The 26424-nt window shown below is 55.0% G+C and overlaps 1 protein-coding gene across 1 annotated transcript; it reads right to left on the bottom strand.

Moving 5' to 3' along the window:
* Positions 1-16275: 16275 nt before the first annotated feature.
* On the bottom strand, positions 16276-25442 carry LOC107307244 (uncharacterized). The gene is made up of 4 exons (XM_085533106.1): positions 25074-25442; positions 21055-22284; positions 19139-19272; positions 16276-16630 (listed from the first exon to the last, which is right to left on the bottom strand). The coding sequence occupies exons 1-4, from the start codon at positions 25366-25368 to the stop codon at positions 16310-16312; spliced, it is 1980 nt and encodes a 659-aa protein (XP_085389232.1). The 5' UTR covers positions 25369-25442; the 3' UTR covers positions 16276-16309.
* Between the last annotated feature and the right edge of the window lie 982 nt (positions 25443-26424).

Genomic DNA, 26424 nt, shown 5'->3' with positions numbered 1-26424 from the left:
CCCCCACCCAGCATGGCACAACGACCCCCCCATCCCGAACCCCCCCCCCCTCAGGGATCCCTTTATTTAGAGACCCACCCCCCCCCATTCCTCCTTGGGGAACTCCCACGTCTTTTTGGGGACCCCTCCGCACTTTGTGGGCACCCCAGGGACCCCCAGCAGATAACCCCCCCCCCCCCCAACCCCACTGAGAACCCCCCCAGACATCTGTCCCCCCACCCTCAATAGAAACCAACTGAAGACCCCCCCCACACTGGGGAGCCCACCCCCCCTCTGGGCTCCCCTTCTCCCATTGAGGACCCCCTGCAATACCCCATTGGGAGCCCCCTCCCCTTATGGGGGTCCTCCTTTTTTGGGGACACCCCCGTCTCTCTGGGGAACCTTCTCTCATTGGGGACCCCCCCTCAAATAAATACCCCCCTATTTTGGGGACCCCTCCACCTGGGGGTCCCCACTTTCCGGGCTTCCACACTCCCAATGAGGACCCCCCTCCCAGGGGCACCCCCCCCACTTGGGAGCCCCTTCCCCTCTTTGGGGAACCCCCTTTTGGGGGACACCTCCTGCTTTGGGGACCCCCCCCTCTCATTGGGGAACCCCCCCTCAGGCCCTTCCCTCCTTTTTTGGGACCCCCCAACTTGGGGGTCCTCCCCCATCGAAGAAGCCCCCCCTTTCTTTGGGGGATCCCCCCATCGCCCCCTTCCCCCCCCCCCCCCCTTTTTGGGGATCCCCTTTTGGAGGGAGCCCCCTTCGTTGGGGGAACCCCCCATTGCCCCCCCCCCCTATTTTTTGGGGGTCTCCCCATTTATTGGGGACCCCTTCAGAGCACAGAACCCTCCCCCCCCCCCCCCCAAGCACGGACTTTGGCCTGGGGGTGAAACCCCCCCCCCCCACCGCCCCCCCCCCCACGATGCCAAAGTCAATGAAAGTCGATTCTCAGAACGGGATGGAAAAGAAAAACGGAACAAAAAATGGGCAAAAAAAAGAAGAAAAAAAGGACACAAAAAAATAAAAGGAGATTTTGAACGAAGAAGGGAAGAAAAAAGGGAAGAAGGGAAGAAATGCCAAAAAAAAAGGAGAAAAAGAGAGAAAAAATGGAGGAAAAAGGTGGAAAGAAAGGAGGAAAAATGGAGAAAGGAGGAAAAAATGGAGAAAAAGAGGAAAAATGGAGAAAAAGAGGAGAAAAAGAAGAAAAATGGATAAAAATGGGAGGAAAAAAGGGAGAAAAAAAGGAAAAATGGAGGAAAATGGGAGGAAAAATGGAGAAAAAGAGAAAATGGATAAAAATTAGAGGAAAAGGGGAAAAAAAGGAGGAAAAAAGGAGAAAAGGTGGAGAAAAAAGGGAGAAAAAGGAAGAAAAAGGGAGAAAAAGATGAGAATAAATGGAGAAAAATTGGGGAAAAGAGGAGAAAAAGGAGAAAAAAGGAGAAAAAAGAGGAGAAAATGGAGAAAAATGGGGGAAAATATGAGAAAAAAAATGGGGGAAAAGAGGAGAAAAAAAGAGAAAATGGAGAAAAAGAAGAGAAAAAGGATAAAAATGGGTAAAAGGGAGAAAAAGAGGAGAAAAATGGAGAAAAAGGTAAAAAAGGAGGAAAAAGGAAAAATGGAGAAAAAAGGAGGAAAAAAGTGAAAAAAAGGGAGAGAAAAAGGAGAAAAGGGGAAAAAGGAGAAAAATGGGTGAAAAGGAGGAAAAATGGGAGAAAAAAATGGGGAAAAAGGGAGAAAGTGGGGGGAAATGAGGAAAAAAAGGGAGAAAAAGGGAAAGAAAGGGGAGAAAATTGAGAAAGGGAAAAAAAGGAGAAAAAATAGGAAAAATTGAGAAAAAAAAGGAGAAAAAAGTGAAGAAAAAGGGAGAGAAAAAGGAGAAAAGGGGGAAAAAGGAGAAAAATGGGTGAAAAGGAGGAAAAAAAGAAGGAAAATTGAGGGGAAAAAGGGAGAAAAAAGGAGGAAAAAAGGAGGAAAAAGGAAAAAAGTGAAAAGAAGGAGAAAAAATGGAGGAAAATGGAGGAAAAAAGAAAAAAAAGGAGGGAAATGGGGGGGAAAGGGGAAAGAAAATTGGGAAAAAGAGATTAAAAAAGGGGGGGTGGTAAAAGAAGTGGGAAAAAGGAGAAGAAAAAGAGCAAAAATGGAGGAAAACAGGGAGGAAAAAGGGCAAAAATGGGGGAAAATGTAGGAAAAAAGAATTAGAAAAGAGGGAAAAGGTGAAAAGAAAGGAGGAAAAAGGGACAAAATGGGGCAAAAAAGGGGGAAAATGGGACCAAAAAAGAGGATGGGGGGTCAAAAATGAGTAGAAAAGGGGGAATAAGGAGGAAAAAAAAGGAGAAAAAAGAGGAAAAGAAGGAGAAAAATGGAGGAAAAGGGAGAAAATGGTGGAAAAATGGAGGGAAAAAAAGGGAAAGAAGGGGGAAAAAAGAAAAAAAAGGGGGGGGAAAGGAAGAAGAAATGGGGAAAAAGGGGGGGAAAGGGGGAAAATGAGGAAATAGGTGAAAACAGGAGCATAAAAAGAGGGAAAAAGGAGAAAATGGTGGAAAAATGGAGGAAAAAAGAGAAAAAAAGGAGGAAAAGGGAAAAAGGAGGAGAAAAAATGGAGGAAAAATTGAGAAAAAAGCAGGAAAATAGGAGGAAATGGGAGAAAAAAGAGAAAAGAGGGAGAAAATGAGATAAAAAGGAGAATTGGGGGGGAAAGGGGGGGAAAATTGAGAGAAATGGGAAAAGGAGAAGAAGAAATGGAGGAAAAATGGGGGAAAAAGAGGAAAGAAGGAGAAAATAGAAGGAAAAAAAGAGGAAAAAAAGGAGGAAATGGGGAAAAAGGGAGAAAATATGAAAGAAATAGGAGAAAAAATAAAGGAAAATGGGGAAAAGAAGGAGAAAAAAAGAGGAAAAAAGGAGGAAAAAAAAGAGAAAATGGGAAAGAAGAGGAAAAAGGGAAGAAAAATCGGGGATAAAAAAGAGGAAAAATGGATGAAAAAAGCAGGAAAAATGGGAAAAATGAGGAAAAAATGAGAAAAATGTGGGAAAAAAGGAGGAAAAAGGAAAAGAAATGAAAAGAAGGAGAAAAATGGAAGAAAATGGAGGAAAAATGGAGGAAAAAAGGAGGAAAAAAAGGAGAAAATGGAGGAAAATGAAGAAAAATGGAGAAAATAGGAGGAGAAAAAGAGGAAAAAAAGGAGAAAATGGAGGAAAATAAAGCAAAAATGGAGAAAATAGGAGAAAAAAAAGAGGAAAAAAGGTGAAAAAAGGCAAAATGGAGAAAAAGGAGCAAAAAAAAAAAGAGGAAGAAAAAGGGAAAAGAAGAAGCAGAAAATGCATCAAAAATGGAGGAAAAATGGATCAAAAAAAGAGGAAAAAAACCGAGGAAAAAAAGGAGAAAAAAAAACATGAAAAAAAAGCAAAAAATGAGAGGAAAAAATGGAAAAAAAGGACAAAAAAAAAAAAAAAGCAAAAAGAAAAGAGCTGAGGAGGGGGGGGGACCCCAAATAATCCCCCCCCCCCGCAATGAACCCCCCACCCCCATAACGGGACTCTGTGGATCCGAGCAGAGCAGGAGCTGCAGCGCCGCCCTCCGCCGCCAGGGGGAGACATTGAGCCCTTTGGTTTTGGGCCGCGCCGTGGGAGCACAAAGTTCATTTTATTTCCTTCCTTCTTTTTTTTTTCCCTTTTTTCCTCTATTTTTCTCTTTATTTCCGCGTCGGACTGAAACCTCTCAGAGCAATAATGGAGGGCGGCCGTTGTGCGCTGCGGCTCACGAGGACTCGCGGCCGCCCGGCCCCACTTCTCACTAGCGACGAAGATCAGGGATGCCGTCACAGTAGCGCTAGCAAAACCCCCCCCTGCAACTGCAACCCACCCCCCCCTTTAATAACCAACCCCCTCCTGGGCTTTGCACGCGCGTGTGAGGAGCCGTCGTGTGAGTGCACGCGCGTGGCGGGTGTGCGGTGAGCACCGACACTGTGAGTGTGCGACGCCGTGGAACGTGGGAGCACACGCGCATATAGACATGCATGCATGCGTGTGTGCGAGCACGGGGACACGTGTATCACATGTGTGTGCAAGCACGGGGATACGTGTATCACACGTGTGTGCAAGCACGGGGACACGTGTGTCATGCTTGTGTGCAAGCACAGAGACATGTGTATAATGTGTGTGTGCAAGCACGGGGACATGTGTCACGTGTGTGTGCGAGCACGGGGACACATGTGTCACACGTATGTTCAAGCACGGAGACATGTGTGTCACACGTGCGTGCAAGCATGGGTACCCAAGTGTCATGCATGTGTTCAAGCACAGGGACACGTGTGTCATGCATATGTTCAAGCACAAGGACACGTGTGACACACGTGTGCAAGCACGGAGACATGTGTATCATGCATTTGTGCAAGCACGGGGACATATGTCACATGTGTGTGCAAGCACAGGGACACATGTGTCACACGTATGTTCAAGCATGGGGACATGTGTGTCACACATGCGTGCAAGCATGGGTACCCAAGTGTCACATGTGTGTGCAAGCACAGGGACACGTGTGACACACGTGTGCAAGCACAGGGACTTATGTGTCACGTGTGCGTGCAAGCATGGGAACACGTGTCACATGTGCGTGCAAGCATGGGGACACGTGTGTCACATGTGCGTGCAAGCCCGGGGACACATGTGTTGCACCATCAGGAAGCGGTCGGTTCTCGGGTGCTGCGGGTGCAGCACGGCCATTGCACGTGCATGTGTGAGCACACGTGTGTGCAAGCATCTATGTGGTGCTGGCAGATGGCGGTCAGCTCACAAACGCTGTGAGTGTGAGCTGCTATGGCACACAAACTTGGGAGCACACACACATGTAGACATACATGCACGCGTGCGTGAAAGCACGGGGACACGCGTGTAACACAAGCAGTTGGCTCACAGGCGCTGCGGGTGCAGCACGGCCGTTGCACGTGCACGTGTGAACACACACGCACATATATATATACATGCATGCACATGCGTGTGTTGGGCACACACACATAAGTATGTGCACATGTAGCGTGTGAGCAGGCAGGTGTGAGCAACTGCGCTCTGTGAGTGCTGCTGGTGTTGCACACGCGTGTTCACATGCACACACACACATGTATACACATGTATCAAGCACCCGTAGTGCACACACATAAGCACACAGGTGTATAGACATGCATGATGCGCGCACACGTGTGTGCAAGCATCTGTGTGTTGCTGGCAGATGGCGGTTGGCGTGCAAATGCTGTGAGTGTGCGCTGCGGTGGCACATGCACTTGTGAGCACACGCACATATAGACATGCATGCACGTGCGTGTGCAAGCACAAGGCTGAGTGTGTCGCACCAGCAGGAAGCCATCAGCTTGCAGGCGCTGCCAGTGCCCTGGGTGCTGTGCACCTCTTGCACAACCACGTGTGCACACCCATATAGAGACATGCAATATATATGCACGTGAGTGTGCAAACACGTGTGCCAACACGTGGTGCCTGCAGGCAGCAGTCGACACATGGGCTCCGTCAGTGCTTTGGGTGCTGCAAAGCCGTTGTGCACACACGTGTGAGCGTGCACACATATATACACATGCATGCATACGCATTTGTTGTGCACGCACATGTACACACACACATATGTACGCACACACATATGTGCACACATAGTGTGCAAGCAGGCGGGAGGGAGCAACTGCGCTCGGCAAGTGGTGCTGGTGTTGCACGCCCCGTATGCACACAGATATACACGCATATCACACACGCATTGCACACACACATGTACAGACTTGCATAGCACATGCACACGCATGTGTGCAAGGGTGACGGGTGGTTCACGAGTGCTGCAGTTGCTGCACTGCTGAGGCACAAGCACGCGGGAGCACACATGCATATAGACATGCATGCACGCGTGTGTGCAAGCACAGGGCCTCGTGTATTGTGCCAGCAGGAAGCAGCCAGCTCACAAGCTCTACTGTGGGCGCTGTGCAGCCCTTGCACACTCACGTGTGAGCATGCACATCCAGACGTGCAACATACATACACATGAGTGTGCAAACACGTGTGCATCCACATGGAGCCTGCAGGCAGCAGGCTCTGTCAGTGATGTAGGTGCTGCACAGCCATTGCACAAACGCGTGTGAGCACACGCACATACATACAAGTGTTCTGCAAATACATGGATGCACACACACAGACATGCCGGCACACACGTGTGCAAACACTCGTGCAACTCAAGTGTGCGAGCAGGCAGCAGTTGGCTCACATGCTCTTCCAGGGCTGCTGGTGTTGCACAGCTGTTGCACACACACATGTATACATGCATGCACATGCTTGTGCAAAGACAAACATGCACACACTCATTAGTGTGTGCACGAGTAGTGTACAAGCAGGCATGAGTGTGCAAACATGCTTGGTGAGCGTTGCCGGTGTTGCAGAGGCGTGGACACACGCACGTGCAAGCGTGCATACACATGCATCACACATTGCACACACACACAAGCTCACATGCGTACAGACAGCTATGAGGCATGCACACGCATGTGCAAGCATGCACCCTGCAGTGTCATGTGAGCACATGTACATACACACATGCACACATAGAGCATGCAGGCACACGTGTGTCTTGTGCACTTACATGTGTGCACACACACACCCTACGCACACACATATACACACGTGTTGTGCAAGCAGATAGGAGGGCATTGCACACACACGTGCATGTGTGAACACACAGGTGTGCACACCCTTCATGCACACACACACACAAGCGGGCTTGTGTGCTTCGCACGTGCAACTGGTTTTGCACACCCATGTCAAGGTTTGCACACACGTCCAGTGTGCACACACACACACATGCATTGTGCAAAGAGACCTGTGCAGGCAGGGCGATGGTGTTGCACACGTGTTGCACAAGCATTTACATGCAGTTACACACACATACATGCCTGCAACATGCAGCCTTGCACGCTTATCGTGCTACCATGCAGAAACACGAGTGTGCTCTGCAAGTGCTGCTGCTGCACACCTGTTGCACACACACATACATGTGTGCTCACACACCAAGCAGCCTTGCACACTCACTGTGTCAGCACACAAACACGTGTGTTCTGAAAGCGCTGCTGGTGTTGCACACACCTTGCACAAACACATGCACGCACATTCATCATGCGAGCAGACGTGAGCAGGCTGCTATGCACCATACATGCTGTTGCTGTTACACAACTTGCACACACGTGTGCATTTGCACACTCTCATTGCATGTGGGCTCACACGCGTGTTGTGCACACAGACATGAGTGTGTTTGCACACTCGGCAAGTAGTGTTGCACACACAAGCGTGCAGTCAGTGCACATGCATGCTCTGTGCTGTGCAGACTAAGCCTTGCACACGCGTGTGAATAGGGTCTAATTGCACACACATACTCTGCATCCTGCCCCTATACACAAATGTTCATGCCTTGCACACTCACACCCATGCACAGATGCACCACACATTGCACACATGCATTGCAGACCATGCGAGTGCAAACACTGCATGCCCCATGTGCACACACTGCAACACACACCATTTGCACACCCATTACACACCCACTGTACACTGACTACACTCAGTACCCTTCCTTTGCACGCCCATGGCACACTTACTGCACTGCACACTCATTAAAACACGTGCAGAACTACTGCATGCTAACCGTACGCACTATGCAGCCTTTGCACACTCATTGCACACTCACTGCACACCCATTGCACCACGTGCACACCTATTGCACAGCACCTGCACTAACTGAACTCCCCGTGCACACTCACGACATACACTGCACACTCACATTGACGCCCCATGCACATCCTGCATAACCTTTGCACACTCACTGCACACCCACAACACACACTGTGCACACGCATGACACGCTGCACACACTCAGCGTGCCCTCTGCACAATTGTTACATGCACACTGCATATTCCTTGCACACTCACTGCACCCCCTGTGCACCCCAGTGCACACCCACTGCATGCACTGCCCTCCTTTTGCACACCCATTGCACACCCATCTACCAATCACCACATGCAGACACTGCACTCCCTTTGCACAACCACTGCACACCCACTGCACGCACTGTGTGCACACCACACACATTATAAGCCCTATGCATGCAACACACACCCCTTGCACACCCACTGCATGTGCCCTGTGCAGACCCACTGTACTCTGTGTACACACGTTGCACACCCATTGCACACATGTTATGCACACATGAAACGTGCCACACACACGTGCAATACACACACTCAGCCCCCTGCACACACACTGCACGCCTATTGCACACACACTGCACGCCTATTGCACACACACTAGGCACACTCAGTCCACCCTGCACATGCCCTGCACACGCAGTGCACGCCCATTGCACACACTCAATACACTGTACACACTACACACATGACACTCGCATGACAAGTGTGACACACACGTGACACACACACAAAGCACACACCGCAGGCACTGAGAACCCTGCACACCAATTTGCACACCCATTGCACACACAGGGCACACACAGCACGCACACACCCTCACAACATGCACTGCACACCCATTGCACACCCAGTGCAAGCCCAGTGCACACACAGAGCACATATGACACACACATGCACACTCACCACATGCACCACATGCACTCTGCAACCTGCACCATTGCACGCCCATTGCACACCCGATGCACACACAATACGTGTGACACTCACACAAACACGCACTCAACACCCTGCACACCCATTGCACACCCAGCACGTGACACACACACACAGCACACACCGCACACACTAGGTGCCCTGCATGCACTTTGCACGCCCATTGCACACCCACTGCACTGCATACCCGTTGCACACCCACTGCACACACCACACACACAAGTGATACACCCATCACACACACACTCACAACACACACCGCACACCCTCGGCACCCCGCACACCCTTTGCACGTCCATTGCACGCCTATTGCACACCCATTGCCCATCCATTGCACACACCACACACAGAACATGACACACACCACACAACCCACTGCACACAATACACACACAACACACACACAACACACACAATCACAACACACACCGCACGCCCTTTGCACACCCATTGCACACCCATTGTATGCCCATTGCACACTCAGTGCACACCCATTGCACACACCACACACCACCACACACACTCATAAGATGCACCGCACACCCTCGGCACCCCACACGCCCTTTGCACACCCATTGTACGCCCATTGCAGACCCACTGCACACACAACATGTGACACACACACACTCAACACCCTGCACACCCATTGCACACCCAGCACATGTGACACACCAACCACACACACAGCACACACTGCACACACTTGGTGCCCCACACACCCTTTGCACGCCCATTGCACACCCACTGCACACACCACACAACACAAGTGATACACCCATCACACACACACTCACAACAAGCACCGCACACCCTTGGCACCCCGCACACCCTTTGCACGTCCATTGCACGCCTATTGCACACCCATTGCCCATCCATTGCACACACCACACACAGAACATGACACACACCACACAACCCACTGCACACAATACACACACAACACACACAATCACAACACACACCGCACGCCCTCGGTGCCCTGCACACTCTTTGCACACCCATTGCACACCCATTGTATGCCCATTGCACACTCAGTGCACACCCATTGCACACACCACACAAACAACACCCACCACACACCCACCACACACACTCATAACACACATCGCACACCCTTTACACACCCATTGCACACCCACTACACACACAACACAAACACACACCACACACACAACAGGCACCACACTCCCTCGGTGCCCCGCATGCCCTTTGCACACCCATTGCACACACAACACGTGACACACACACACACCACACAACACACACCGCAGCCCTTGGCATCTCGCACACACTTTGCACAACCATTGCACACACACTGCACACACACAACATATGACACACACACTCACAACATGCACCGCATGCCCTCGGCGCCCCACACTCCCTTTGCACACCCATTGCACACACCACACACAGAACACACGACACACACACAACACGCACCGCACGCCCTTTGCACACCCATTGCACACCCACTGCACACACCACACACACAACACACACAACACACACACCGCACACCCTCGGCGCCCCACATGCCCTTTGCACACCCATTGCAGACTCATTGCACACACCACACATGACACACACACACACACACACTGCACACAACACACAACACACACAACACCCACCACACACACACTCACAACACACACCGCACGCCCTCGGCGCCCCGCACGCCCTTTGCACGCCCATTGCACAACCAATACACACTGACTGCATGCTCATTGCACACCCATTGCACACTCATTGCCCACACCACACACAGAACACATGACACACCACAACACACAGAGCACACACCACACACACACTCACAACACGCACCGCACGCCCTCGGCGCCCCGCACACCCTTTGCACGCCCATTGCACACCCATTGTATGCCCATTGCACACTCAGTGCACACTCATTGCACACACCACACACAGAACACCACACACACACACACGCACACAGTTCACACACCACACACATAACACACAACAAACCCACAACACACACAACACGCACCACACGCCCTCAGCAACCCGCACACCCTTTGCACGCCCATTGCACACCCATTGTATGCCCTTTGCACACTCAGTGCACACCCATTGCACACCCACTACATACACCACACAAACACACAATACTCAATGCACACCCACAACACACACACTCACAACACACACTGCACGCCCTCGGTGCCCTGCACGCCCTTTGCACACCCATTGCACGCCCTTTGCACACCCATTGCACACTCATTGCACACACCACACACAGAACGCGACACACACAAACACACAACACCCACAACACACACACTCACAACACGCCCCGCACGCTCACGGCGCCCCGCACGCCCTTTGCACACCCATTGCACACTCATTGCCCACACCACACACAGAACACATGACACACACACAACACACACCACACACCACACACACTCACAACACGCACCGCAGGCCCTCGGCGCCCCGCACGCCCTTTGCACACCCATTGCACGCCCTTTGCACACCCATTGCACACCCATTGCACACACCACACACAGAACACGACACACACACACACTGCACACACCACACACACAACACACACCGCACGCCCTCAGCGCCCCGCACGCCCTTTGCATGCCCATTGCACACTCAGTGCACACTCATTGCACACCCATTGCACACTCATTGCACACACCACACATGACACACACCCACAACACACACAACACCCACCACACACACACTCACAACACGTACCGCACGCCCTCGGCGCCCCACACGCCCTTTGCACACCCATTGCACACCCATTGTATGCCCTTTGCACAGTCAGTGCACACCCATTTCACGCCCACTACACACACCACTCCAACACACAATACTCAATGCACACCCACAACACACACACTCACAACACACACCGCACACCCTCGGTGCCCTGCACGCCCTTTGCACACCCATTGCACGCCCTTTGTACACCCATTGCACACTCATTGCACACACCACACACAGAACGCGACACACACAAACACACAAACACACAACACCCACCACACACACACTCACAACAAGCACCGCATGCCCTCGGCGCCCTGCATGCCCTTTGCACGCCCATTGCACACCCATTGTATGCCCATTGCACACTCAGTGCACACTCATTGCACACACCACACACAGAACACAAGACACACACCCACAACACACACAACACCCACCACACACACACAACACACACCGCACGCCCTCGGCGCCCCGCACGCCCTTTGCACACCCATTGCACACCCATTGCACACTCACTGCCCACACCACACACAGAACACATGACACACACACTGCACACACCACACAACACACACACTCACAACACACACCGCACGCCCTCGGCGCCCCGCACGCCCTTTGCACGCCCATTGCACGCCCTTTGCACGCCCCCCCTCCCCTCCTCCCCGCAGCGGGCAGGCTCTCGCTGCGGTGCCCCCCATCCCCTTCCCCATCCCCCCCTTCTAAACCCCCTCCCCAAACTCCCCCAGCCCCATTCAGGTAAATGGCAGCACCCGGAGCTGCGTCCGTCCGCCCAGGGAGGCCCCTGTGGGTCCCCAACGCTTCGCCCGCCGCCGGAACCCAGCAGCGGTTCCGATGGTCCCGGAGGCCGTTCTGCAGTCGGGCCCAAAATGGGGCGAACCGGCCCGATGGGATCAAAGCACAAAAATGGCACCGCCGCCCGCGCTGCACTTCACAATAAAACGGGAAAGCAGAGCTGAGACCTGTGTCATATGGGGGGGAGAATATGGGGGAGATATAGGGGGCGTGTGGGGTGTGGGAGGGATGTGTGGGATGTGGGATGTGGGGTTTTGGGGTGTGGGGATATGGGGTGGGATGTGGGGTGGGATGGGGGGTGTAGGGGTGTGGGGATATGGGGTGAGATGTGGGGTATGGGGTGGGATATGGGTATTTGGGGATGTGGGAATATGGGGTGGGATGTGGGGTGTGGGGTTTCGGGGTGTGGAGATATAGGGTGGGATGTGGGGTGTGGGGATATGGGGGGTGAGGAGGTATGGGGTGGGGTGTGGGGATGTAGAATGGGATGAGAGGATGTGGGGTGGGGGGATATGGGGTTGGATGTGGGGTGGGATGGGGGGTGTAGGGGTGTGGGGATATGGGGTGAGATGTGGGGTATGCAGTGGGATATGGGTATTTGGGGATGTGGGGATATGGGGTGGGATGTGGGGTGTGGGGATATGGGAGGTGTGGGGGTATGGGGTGGGGTGTGGGGATGTAGAATGGGATGAGAGGATGTGGGGTGTGGGGATATGGGATGGGATGTGGGGTGTGGAGATACAGGGGGGTGTGGGGGTATGGAGTGTGGGGTTTTGGGGTGTGGGGATATGGGGTGGGATTTGGGGTGTGGGGTTTTGGGGTGTGGGGATATGGGGTGGGGTGTGGGTTGTGGGGTGTGGAGATATGGGGGGTGTGGGAGTATGGGGTGGGGTGTGGGGATGTAGAATGGGATGAAGGGATGAGGGGTGTGGGGATATGGGGTGGGATGTGGGGTGCGGGGATATGGGGGGTGTGGGGGTATGGGGTGGGGTGTGGGGATGTAGAATGGGATGAGAGGATGTGGGGTGTGGGGATATGGGGTTGGATGTGGGGTGGGGTATGGGGATATGGAGGGTGTGGGGGTATGGGGTGTGGGGTTTTGGGGTGTGGGGATATGGGGTGGGATGTGGGGTGTGGGGTTTTGGGGTGGGATGTGGGTTGTGGGGTGTGGGGATATGGGGTGGGATGTGGGGATGTAGAATGGGATGAGAGGATGTGGGGTGGGGGGATATGGGATTGGATGTGGGGTGTGGGGGTATGGGGTGGGATGTGGGCTGTGGAGATACAGTGGGGTGTGGGGTGTGGGAGGGATGTGGGGTGTGGGGTGGGATGTGGGGATATGGGGTGTGGGGTGGGATTGGGGTAGGATGTGGGGTGTGGGGGTATGGGGTTGGATGTGGGGTGTGGGGGTATGGGATGGGATGTGGGGTGTGGAGATACAGGGGGGTGTGGGGGTATGGGGTGGGATGTAGGGTGTGGGGATATGGGGAGTGTGGGGGTATGGGGTGGGGTGTGGGGATGTAGAATGGGATGAAGGGATGAGGGGTGTGGGGATATGGGGTGGGATGTGGGGTGTGGGGATACAGGGGGGTGTGGGGGTATGGAGTGTGGGGTTTTGGGGTGTGGGGATATGGGGTGGGATGTGGGGTGTGGGGATATGGGGGGTGTGGGGGTATGGGGTGGGGTGTGGGGTGGGATGTGGGGATATAGGGTGGGATGTGGGTTGTGGGGTGTGGGGATATGTGGTGGGATGTGGGGATGTAGAATGGGATGAGAGGATGTGAGGTGGGGGGATATGGGGTTGGATGTGGGGTGTGGAGATACAGGGGGGTGTGGGAGGGATGTGGGGTGTGGGGTGGGATGTGGGGATATGGGGTGTGGGGTGGGATTGGGGTAGGATGTGGGGTGTGGGGGTATGGGGTTGGATGTGTGGTGTGGGGATATGGGGTGGGGTGTGGGGTGTGGAGATACAGGGGGGTGTGGGGGTATGGGGTGGGATGTAGGGTGTGGGGATATGGGGGGTGTGGGGGTATGGGGTGGGGTGTAGGGATGTAGAATGGGATGAGAGGATGTGGGGTGTGGGGATATGGGGTGGGATGTGGGGTGTGGAGATACAGGGGGGTGTGGGGGTATGGAGTGTGGGGTTTTGGGGTGTGGGGATATGGGGGGTGTGGGGGTATGGGGTGGGGTGTGGGGATGTAGAATGGGATGAGAGGATGTGGGGTGTGGGGATATGGGGTGGGATGTGGGTTGTGGGGTGTGGAGATATGGGGGGTGTGGGAGTATGGGGTGGGGTGTGGGGATGTAGAATGGGATGAGAGGATGTGGGGTGTGGGGATATGGGGTGGGATGTGGGGTGTGGGGATATGGGGGGTGTGGGGGTATGGGGTGGGGTGTGGGAATGTAGAATGGGATGAGAGGATGTGGGGAGGATGTGGGGTGTGGGGATATGGGTTTGGATGTGGGGTGGGATGGGGGTGTAGGGGTGTGGGGATATGGGATGAGATGTGGGGTATGGGGTGGGATATGGGAATTTGGGGATGTGGGGATATGGGGTGGGATGTGGGGTGTGGGGATATGGGAGGTGTGGGGGTATGGGGTGGGGTGTGGGGATGTAGAATGGGATGAGAGGATGTGGGGTGTGGGGATATGGGATGGGATGTGGGGTGTGGAGATACAGGGGTGTGTGGGGGTATGGAGTGTGGGGTTTTGGGGTGTGGGGATATGGGGTGGGATTTGGGGTGTGGGGTTTTGGGGTGTGGGGATATGGGGTGGGATGTGGGTTGTGGGGTGTGGAGATATGGGGTGGGATGTGGGGGTGTGGGGATATGGGGTTGGATGTGGGGTGGGATGTGGTGTGTAGGGGTGTAGGGGGGGATGTGGGGATATGGGGTGGGATGAGGGGATGTAGAGTGGGATGAGGGGATGTGGGGTGTGGGGATATGGGGTGGGATGGGGGGTTAGATGGGGGGTGTAGGAGTGTGGGGATATGGGGTGAGATGTGGGGTATGGGGATATGGGGGGGGATGTAGGGATGTGGGGCGGGATGTGGGGTGTAAGGGTGTGGGGATGTGGGGTTATGGGGGGTGTGGGGGTATGGGGTGGGGTGTGGGGATGTAGAATGGGATGAGAGGATGTGGGGTGTGGAGATATGGGGTCGGATGTGGGGTGCGGGGATATGGGGTGGGATGTGGGGTGTGGGGATACAGGGTGGGATTGGGGTGGGATATGGGGATATGGGGTGGGATGCGGGGTGGGATGTGTGGGATGTGGGGTGTGGGGATGTGGGTTGTGGGGATGTGGGGTGGGATATGGGGATGTGGGGGGTGGAGATATAGGGTGGGATATGGTGATATGGGGTGGGAATGTGGGGTGTAGGGTGGGATGGTATGTGGGGTGTGGGAATGTGGGGTGGGATGTGGGGATAATGGGGGGTGTGGTGTGTGTGGATATGAGGTGGGATGAGGGTGTGGGGATATGGGGTGGGATTGGGGTAAGATGTGGGGATATGGGGGTTGTGGGGATGTGGGGTGTGGGGTGGAATTGGGGTGGGATGTGAGGATAATAGGGGGTGTGGGGTGTGGGGATATGGGGGGGGTGGGGGTATGGGGTGGGATGTGGGGATATGGGGTGTGGGGTGGGATTGGTGTAGGATGTGGGGTGTGGGGCTATGGGGATAAGAGGGGGTGTGGGGTGTGAGGAGCAGCACTGCATCTATAGCAGCCCCACAGCCCTGGCATCACTGCATCTACAGCAGCACTGCATCTATAGCAGCACTGCACCCCTGTCGGCACTGCATCTATAGCTGTACTGCATCTATAGCAACACTGCGTCTATTGCAACACTGCATCTATAGCAGCACTGCATCTATAGCTGTATTGCATCGATAGCAACACTGCATCTATAGCAAAGCTGCATCTATAGCAACACTACATCTATAGCAGCACTGCATCTATAGCTGTACTGCATCTATTGCAGCACTGCATCTATTGCATCCCTGCAGCCCCGCCATCCATCCCCACACGCCACGCGATGCGGCTCTGCATGCATCGCCACACGGCAGCAGTTTAATGCATCACGCCAAGAAGAGCGGCCTCCCGTCCCGTCGCGCCATCTCCCGCAGGCAGTCGAGCAGCACCAACGCATCGTTGCGCAGTGCGGGGGGCACCACGGCCTCTATGGCCCGACGCAGCTCATTGGGGCTGGGCGGGGGGCCGGGGGGCCCGGGCAGCTCGCGCAGGATGCCGTACGTGTTGACCAAGGACTCGGCCAACGCGGGATGCACGTTGGGGTTGTATCCCAGCTGGCGTAGGTGCGCCATCAAGGAGGTGTAGCGATGGCTGAGCGCGGTGAAGCGCTGCTCGTCAAAGGCGTTGGTTGCGGGGTTCAGAACGGACTGCGGGGAGGGGGGGGTTACGGGGGGGGTAGAGGGGGGAGAGTGAGGGATCAGCCCGGTACTGGTACGTGAAGCACAACACAGACCAGCACAGACCATCTCCAGCCCATGCTATCTCCATCCATTCTCCATCCCATCCCATTCTATCACCATCCCATCCCATTCTATCACCATCCCATTCTATCTCCATCCCATCCCATTCTATCACCATCCCATCCCATCCCATCCCATCCCATCCCACCCCATACCATCCCATCCCCATCCCATCCCATTCTATCTCCATCCCATTCTATCTCCATCCCATCCCATTCTATCACCATCCCATCCCATCCCATCCCATCCCATTCTATCTCCATCCCATCCCATCCCATCCCATTCTATCTCCATCCCATCCCATTCTATCACCATCCCATCCCATCCCATTCTATCTCCATCCCATCCCATCCCATCCCATTCTATCTCCATCCCATCCCATTCCACCCCACCCCATCCCATCCCACCCCATCCCATCCCATCCCATCCCCTCCCATCCCATCCCATCCCATCCCATCCCATCCCATCCCATCCCATCCCATTCTTTCTCCATCCCATCCCATCCCATCCCATCCCATCCCATCCCATCCCATCCCATCCCATTCTATCTCCATCCCATTCTATCCCCATCCCATCTCATCTCCATCCCATCCCATTCCAACCCATACTATCTCCATCCCATTCTATCTCCATCCCTTCCCATCCCCATCCCATCTCATCTCCATCCCATCCCATCCCATTCCAACCCATACTATCTCCATCCCATTCTATCTCCATCCCATCTCCATCCCATCCCATCCCATTCTATCTCCATCCCATCCCATCCCATCCCATCCCCATCCCCATCCCATCCCATCCCACCCCATCCCATCCCATCCCATCCCATCCCCATCCCCATCCCATCCCATCCCATCCCATCCCATCCCATCCCATTCTATCTCCATCCCATTCTATCCCCATCCCATCTCATCTCCATCCCATCCCATTCCAACCCATACTATCTCCATCCCATTCTATCTCCATCCCATCTCCATCCCATCCCATCCCATCCCCATCCCCATCCCATCCCATCCCACCCCATCCCATCCCATCCCATCCCACCCCATCCCATCCCATTCTATCTCCATCCCATTCTATCCCCATCCCATCTCATCTCCATCCCATCCCATTCCAACCCATACTATCTCCATCCCATTCTATCTCCATCCCATCCCACCCCATCTCATTCTATCCCCATCCCATCTCATCTCCATCCCATCCCATTCTATCTTCATCCCATCCCCATCCCATCCCATCCCATTCTATCCCCTTCCAACCCATACTATCTCCAGCCCATTCTATCCCCATCCCATCCCATCTCATCTCCATCCCATCCCATTCCATTCTATCTTCATCCCATCCCATTCTATCTCCATCTCATCCCATCCCATTCCATTCTATCTCCATCCCATCCCATTCTATCTCCATCCCATCCCATCCCTCTGTCCCATCCCATCTCATTCAATCTCCATCCCATCCATTCTATCTCCATCCCATCCCATCCCATCCCATCCCATCCCATCCCATCCCATCCCATCCCATCCCATTCTATCTCCATCCCATCCCATCCCATCCCATCCCATCCCATCCCATCCCATCCCATCCCATCCCATCCCATCCCATCCCATTCTATCTCCATCCCATCCCATCCCATCCCATCCCATCCCATCCCATTCTATCTCCATCCCATCCCATCCCATCCCATCCCATCCCATCCCATCCCATCCCATTCTATCTCCATCCCATCCCATCCCCACTCTATCCCATTCACTAGCAATCCCATGCCTATCCCAACCCAATCCCAGTTTCCATCCAATCTCCACCTGCATCCCATCCCATCCCCATCTCCTTCCCCAACCCTAATCCCACCTCAACCCCACCCCAACCCCATCCCAACCTCAATCCCACCCCACCCTAATCCCCCACAACCCCAACCCCCTCACCACCCCAATCCCACCTCAACCCCAATCCCACTCAAATTCCACCCCAACCCCATCCCAACCCCTTTCTTATCCCAACCCCAACCCCAATCCCACCCCAATCCCAATCCCATCCCACCCCAACCCCAATCCCACCCCAACCCCAATCTCACCCCAACTCCAATCCAACCCCAACCCCAATCCCACCCCAATCCCAATCCCATCCCACCTCAACCCCAATCCCACCCCAACCCCAATCTCACCCCAACTCCAATCCAACCCCAACCCCAATCCCACCCCAATCCCAATCCCATCCCACCCCAATCCCAATCCCACCCCAACCCCAATCTCACCCCAACTCCAATCCAACCCCAACCCCAATCCCACCCCAATCCCAATCCCATCCCACCCCAACCCCAATCCCACCCCAACCCCAATCTCACCCCAACCCCAATCCCACCCCAACCCCAATCCCACCCCAATCCCCCCCCATCCCCTCCCCGTCCCCCCGCCATACCCCGAGGATCTTCTGTGGGATGTTGCTGACGGTGAAGCCGTAGAGCCGCGTCCTGTCGGGGAAGACGTGGCCGAGGATGCGCTGGTCGAGCTGGAACGCCACCTCCCCCACCAGCCGCTCCCACTGACGCCGCTCTGCGGGGGGCCCTGAGTCACACAGCTGGCCCTTCATCACCCCCATCCCATCCCCCTGACCTCATCCCATCCCTCCGTCACTCCCCATCCATCCCCCTGTCCCCCAGACCCCATCCCTCATCCCTCCATCACACCCATCCCATCCCCATCCCATCCCATCCCATCCCATCCCATCCCATCCCATCCCATCCCATCCCATCCCATCCCATCCCATCCCCATCCCCATCCCATCCCATCCCATCCCATCTCATCCCATTCTATCTCCATCCCATCCCATCCCATCCCATCCCATCCCATCCCATCTCATCCCATCCCATCCCCCTGTCCCCCTGACCCCACCTTTTATCCCTCCATCACCCCCATCCCATCCCTCTGTCCTCATGACCCCATCCTTTATCCCCGTCACCCCCATCCCATCCCCCTGTCCTCATGACCCCATCCCATCCCATCCCCCTGTACTCTTTACCCCATCCTTCATCCCTCCATCATCCCCATACCAACCCCTTACCCCATCCCTCATCCCTCCATCACCCCCCTCCCATCCCATCCCCCTGTCCCCCTGACCCCATCTTTTATCCCTCCATCACCCCCAACCCTCTGTCCCCTTGACCCCACCCCCCATCCCTCCATCACTCCCATCCCATCCCCCTGGCCCCCTTTCCCCATCCTTCATCCCCATCACCCCATCCTTCATCCCCCTGTCACCCCATCCTTCATCCCCCTGTCACCCCATCCTTCATCCCCCTGTCACCCCCATCCCATCCCTCCGTCACCCCCATCCCATCCCTCTGTCCCCATCACCCCATCCTTCATCTCTCCATCAATCCCATCCCATCCCTCTGTCCTCATCACCCCATCCATCATCCTTCCATCTCCCCCATCCCATCCCCCTTGCCCCATCCCTCATCCCTCCATCACCCCCATTCCATCTCTCTGTCCCCTGACCCCATCCCTCATCCCTCCATCATCCCCATCCCATCCCCCCACCACCTTTTATCCTTCCATCACCCCTACCCCATCCCTCTGTCCCCATCATCCCATCCCATCCCTCCATCACCCCCATCCCATCCCTCTGTCCCCATTACCCCTTCCCCTATCCCTCCATCACTCCCATCCCATCCCATCCCCCTTACCTCATCCCTCATCCCTCCATCACCCCCATCCCATCCCTCCGTCCCCATCACCCCTTCCCCCATCCCTCCACCACCCCCATCCCATCCCTCTGTCCCCATCACCCCATCCTTCATCCCTCCATCAATCCCATCCCATCCCCGTGTCCCCATCACCCCATCCCTCATCCCTCCATAAACCCCATCCCATCCCATCCCATCCCATCACCCCCATCCCATCCCCCTGTCCCCCTGACCCCACCTTTTATCCCTGCATTACCCCCATCCCATCCCCCTGTCCCCATCATCCCATCCTTCACCCCTTCTGTCATCCCCCATCCCATCCCCCTGTTCTCATCATCCCATCCTATCCCATCCCATCCCATTCCCCTGTCCCCCTTAACCCATCCTTCATCCCCATCACCCCCATCCCATCCCCCTTACCCCATCACCCCATCCTACATTCCTCCATCTCCCCCATCCCATCCCTCCGTCCCCATCACCCCATCCCTCATCCCTCCATCACCCTCATCCCATCTCATCCCATCCCATCCCCCTGACCCCATCCCTCGTCCCTCCATCACCCCCATCCCTCTGTCCCCATGTGGACACCAAGACCCTGAACCCACAGGGACCGGGCCGAACCCACAAGGACAGCCCTGACCCCCCATACCACGCTGCCCGGCAGCCATTGATGCGTCCGAGCTGGTTTCTCGGTCCCGGCTCGAATCGAGGGTCGAGCTCAGGCTTGAATCTATGGTGGAGCTCCGGTTCGGATCGGTGGTAGAGCTCTGGCTCGGATCTCTGGAGGAGCTCCGGTTTGGATCAGTGCTGGAGGTCCAGCTGGGATATCCGCTGGAACTCTGGCTTGTATCTATGGTGGTGCTCCGGCTCGAATCTATTGTGGAGCTTCGGTTCGGATCAGTGCTGGAGCTCCAGCTCGGGTATCCACTGGAGCTCTGGCTTGTATCTATGGTGGTGCTCCGGCTCGGATCTATGCTGGAGCTCTGGTTCGGATCAGTGCTGGAGGTCCAGCTGGGATATCCGCTGGAACTCTGGCTTGTATCTATGGTGGTGCTCCGGCTCGGATCTATTGAGGAGCTTTGGTTCGGATCAGTGCTGGAGCTCCAGCTGGGATATCCACTAGAGCTCTGGCTTGTATCTATGGTGGTGCTCCGGCTTGGATCTATGGAGGAGCTTCGGTTTGGATCGGTGCTGGAGGTCCAGCTCGGGTATCCACTGGAGCTCTGGCTTGTATCTATGGTGGTGCTCCGGCTCGGATCTATGCTGGAGCTTTGATTTGGATCGGTGCTGGAGCTCCAGCTTGGATATCCACTGGAGCTCTGGCTTGTATCTATGGTGGTGCTCCGACTCGGATCTATGCTGGAGCTCTGGTTCGGATCGGTGCTGGAGCTCCAGCTCGGGTATCCACTGGAAATCCAGCTGGGATCTACAGTGGAGCTCCTGTTCGGAACCGTGTTAGAACTCCGGCTTGGATCCGTGGTAGAGCTCCGACCCTGATTGCTGCTGGAGCTCCCACTCGGATCCACAGTGGAGCTCCGGCTCGGATCTGTGTTGGAGCTCCGTCTCGGATCTGTGTTGGAGCTCCGGCTCGGATCTGTGTTGGAGCTCCGGCTCGGATCTGCGTTGGAGCTCCGGCTTGGATCTACGTTGGAGTTCCGGCTCCGATCGAGGCTTGGGTGCCAGTTCGGATCCCGGCGCCGGACTTCGGGCAGCCTCAGGTCCAGCGGCTGCAGCTGCTCTTCGGGCGGTACCAGTTCGGCCATGCGGGCAATGGGTGACACCGGGGGGGTCTCAGGGCCGTGGAACCAATTGGGGGGAAACGGAGCGTGGCCACGGTGGGCGGCAGGAGGGGCCGGGGCAGGGAGAGCCGGGGGGGCGGCTGTGGGGGGAGGGGAGAACAGTGAGAGAGGGAGAACAGCATTGGGGGGGGGATTGGGATTGGATGGGTGTAAAATGGGATTGGGATGGGACTGGGATTGGAACTGGGATGGGATTGGGAATGGGATTGGTATGGGATTGGGAATGAAATGGGATTGGGATGGGATTGGGGTTGGGATGGGATTGGGATTGGGAATGGTATTGAGATGGTATTGGGATGGGATGGGGATGGGATAGGATTGGATTGGGGTTGGGATGGGATTGGGATTGGGATGGGATTGGGAATGGGATTGGGATTAGGAATGGGTTTGGGATTGGGGATGGGACGGGATTGGGATTGGGATGGGATTGGGATAGGATTGAGATGGGATGGGATGGGATTGGGATTGGGATTGGGATGGGATTGGGAATGGGATTGGGATTGGGAATGGGATGGGATTGGGATTGGGATGGGATTGGGATGAGGTGGTGTTAGGGGTGGAGTAATATGGAATTGGGGTTGGGGTGGGATTGGGATTGGGATGGGGTGGTGTTGGGGCTGGAGTAAAGTGGGATTGGTATTGGGGTAGGATTGGGATTGGGATTAGTGGGATTGGAATGTGATTGGATTGGGATAGAGACAGCACTGGGATGGGATTGGGATTGGGACTGGGGCAGGATAGCATGGGATGGGGTGGGAATGGGATGGGATTGGGATTGGGATGGGGGTTGGGATGGGGAAAGAATGGAAATTGGGTTTGGGATTGGAAAAGTGGTGGGATGGGATGGGATAGGGTGGGATTGGGATTGGGATTGGGTGGGATATGGATGGAATAAGGATGGAGTGGTAGAGGGATTGGGATTAGGATTTGGATGGGATGGGGATGGGGATGGGATTGGGATTGGAATATGATGAAGATAGGGACAGGAAGGGGATAAAATGGGACAGGGATTGGGACAGCAATGGGAAAGGGATTAGGATTGGGATTGGGATTGGGATTGGGATTGGGATTGGGATGGGGATTGGAACTGGATGGAGATGGAATGGGGATGCAGAGGTGGATAGAGATGGGATGGGGATTGGGATTGGGATTAGGATTGGAATGGGATGGGACAGATTAGGGTTGGGATGGGTATAAGGATTAGGATGGGAATGGGATGGGAATTGGGATGAGATTGAGATTTGGGTTGAGATGGAGTGGGGGTGGGGTAGGATGGGATTGGGAAAGGATTGGGACTGGTATTGGGATTAGGATTGGGATTAGGATTGGAATGGGAATGAGATGGGGATTAGGAATGGGATTAGGATGGGGATGAGAAGGGGATGGGGATTAGGATTAGGATTGGGATGGGGATTAGGATTGAGATGGAATGTGATAGGATGGGGATGGGATGGGGATTAGGATGGGGATGGGGATTGGGATTAGGATTAGGATTGGGATGGGGATTGGGATTAAGAGGGAATTAGAATGGGATGGGGATTAGGATTAGGACTGGGATGGGGATGAAGATTAGGACTGGGAAGGGAATTAGGATGGGGATGGGGGTTGGGGTGGGGATTAGGATTAGGATTATGATTGGGATGGGAATTGGGTGGGATGGGGATTAGGATTAAGACTGGGATGGAGATTGGGATGGGGATTAGGATTAGGATTAGGATTAGGATTGAGATGGGGATTAGGATTGGGATGGAATCTGATAGGATGGGGATTGGGATGGGAATTGGGGATGGGATGGGGATTAGGATTGGGATGGGGATTAGGATTAGGACTGGGAAGGGGATTAGGATGGGGATGGGGGTTGGGATGGGGATTAGGATTAAGACTGGGAAGGGGATTAGGATGGGAATGGGGATAGGGGTGGGGATTAGGATTAGGATGGGGACTGGGATTGGGATTAGGACTGGGATGGGGATGAGGATTAGGACTGGGAAGGGGATTAGGATGGGGATGGGGGTTGGGATGGGGATTAGGATTAGGATTAGGACTGGGATAGGGATTAGGATTGAGATAGGATGTGATATGATGGGGATGTGGTTGGGATGGGGATTGGAATTAGGATTGGGATGGGGATGGGGGTTGGGGTGGGGATTAGTGTTAGGACTGGGATGGGGATTAGGATTTGGACTGGGATGAGGATCAGGATGGGGATTGGTTTGGGATTAGGATTAGGACTGGGAAGGGGATTAGGATGAGGATGGGGATGGGGATTAGGATTAAGACTGGGAAGGGGATTATGATGGGGATGGGAATTGGAGTGGGATGTGGATTAGGATTAGGACTGGGATGTGGATCAGGATGGGGATTGGTTTGGGATTAGGATTAGGACCGGGATGGGGTTTGGGATTAAGACTGTGATGGGGATTAGGATTAGGATTAGAATTGGGATGGGGATTAGGATGCGGATTGGGATGCGGATTAGGATTAGGACTGGGAAGGGGATTAGGATGGGGATTGGGATGGGAATTAGGATTGGGATGAGGATTAGGATTAAGACTGGGATGGGGATTAGGATGGGGGTGGGGATTAGGATTAGGATTGGGATTAGGATTAAGACTGGGTAGCAGATTGGGATGGGGATTGAGATGGGGATTAGGATTAGGATTAGGATTAGGATTAGGATGGGGATGCGGATTGGGATGGGGATTAGGATTAGGACTGGGATTGGGATGGGAATTGGGGTGGGATGGGGATTAGGATTAGGATTGGGATGAGGATTAGGATTAAGACTGTGATGGGGATTAGGATGTGGATGATGATCAGGACTGAGACGGGAGGGGGTCCCCCATCCCCCCCATCTCCCCCCCCTTACATTGGTTGTGTAGGGCCGCGATGTCGTTGTTGTGGGGTCGCAGCGCCACCCATTGTCCTGCAGGGGACCTTTCCCCGTCCCACGTCACGCTGCCCACGGCAGACGGGCTGGGCAGCTCGCGTGGGGTGGATGCGAGCGGCGGGTAGTGCCGGTGGTGCCGGATGGCGGCCACGGTCCGGAGCAGCTCCTCGTTCTCGGCCAGCAGAGCCTGGATCTCGTTCCGTAACAGGTCGTAACATCGCAGCACGGCGGCAGCGCGACCCCCCGGGGGTCTCCCACCGGGAAAGAAAGCCATGGCTGAGACCCCCTGAAGAAACCCCCCCCCTCCCCCCCTGTTCTATGTGGTGGTGTGGGGAGGGGAGTTCCGAGATGGGGGGGGTTGGGGGGGGGCAAAGGGGGGTGTCACAGTGAGGGGGCGTGCCGGGAGACGCGGCGTCATGGCGCTGTGGCCTGGAAGGCAGCCCTATGGACAACGAGATGGGGGTGGGCTACGGGGGATGGGGGGTTATGGGGTGGGATAGGGTTAGGGGCTTTAGAGTGGGAGTAATGGGGTAGGGGGCAATGGGGACATGGGCTTTAGGGTGGGGTAATGGGGTGGGGGTTATGGGGTGGGTTAGGGTTAGGGGCTATAGGGTGGGGGGAATGGGGTAGGGAGTGATGGGATGGGGGGTATTGGGGTGGGGATTATGGGGTTGGATGTATTGGGGTGGGGGTCATGGGGTGGGTTAGGGTTAGGGGCTTTAGGGTGGGGGGAATGGGGTAGGGGGCAATGGGGACAAGGGCTTTAGGGTGGGGGTAATGGGGTAGGTGGCAATGGGGTGAGGGGTAATAGGGTGGGGATAGTGGGGTGGGGGGCAATGGGGTAGGGGGTATTGGGGCGAGGGTAATGGGGTGAGATGTATTGGGGTGGGGTAATGGGATGGGGTAATGGGGGCAAGGGCTTTAGGGTGAGGGTAATGGGGTGGGGGGCAATGGGGATGAGGATTAGGATGGGAATTGGGGTGGGATGGGGATTAGGATTAGGACTGGGATGGGGATTAGGATGGGGATGGGGGTTGGGGTGGGGATTAGGATTAGGATTAGGATTAGGATTAGGATTAGGACTGGGATGGGGATTAGGATTAGGATTAGGATTAGGATTAGGATTAGGACTGGGATGGGGATTAGGATTAGGATTAGGATTAGGATTAGGAATAGGATTAGGATTAGGATTAGGACTGGGATGGGGATTGGCACAGTGAGGGGTGTGCCGGGAGATGCGGCGTCATGGCGCTGTGGCCTGGAAGGCAGCCCTATGGACAACGAGATGGGGGTGGGCAACGGGGGATGGGGGGTTATGGGGCGGGATAGG

This window comes from Coturnix japonica, unplaced genomic scaffold, assembly GCF_054131305.1.
Source record: "Coturnix japonica strain WE unplaced genomic scaffold, WE-NBRP24 Scf054, whole genome shotgun sequence".
Classification (NCBI taxonomy): domain Eukaryota; kingdom Metazoa; phylum Chordata; class Aves; order Galliformes; family Phasianidae; genus Coturnix; species Coturnix japonica.
This window is presented reverse-complemented; position numbering and strand designations above follow the sequence as displayed.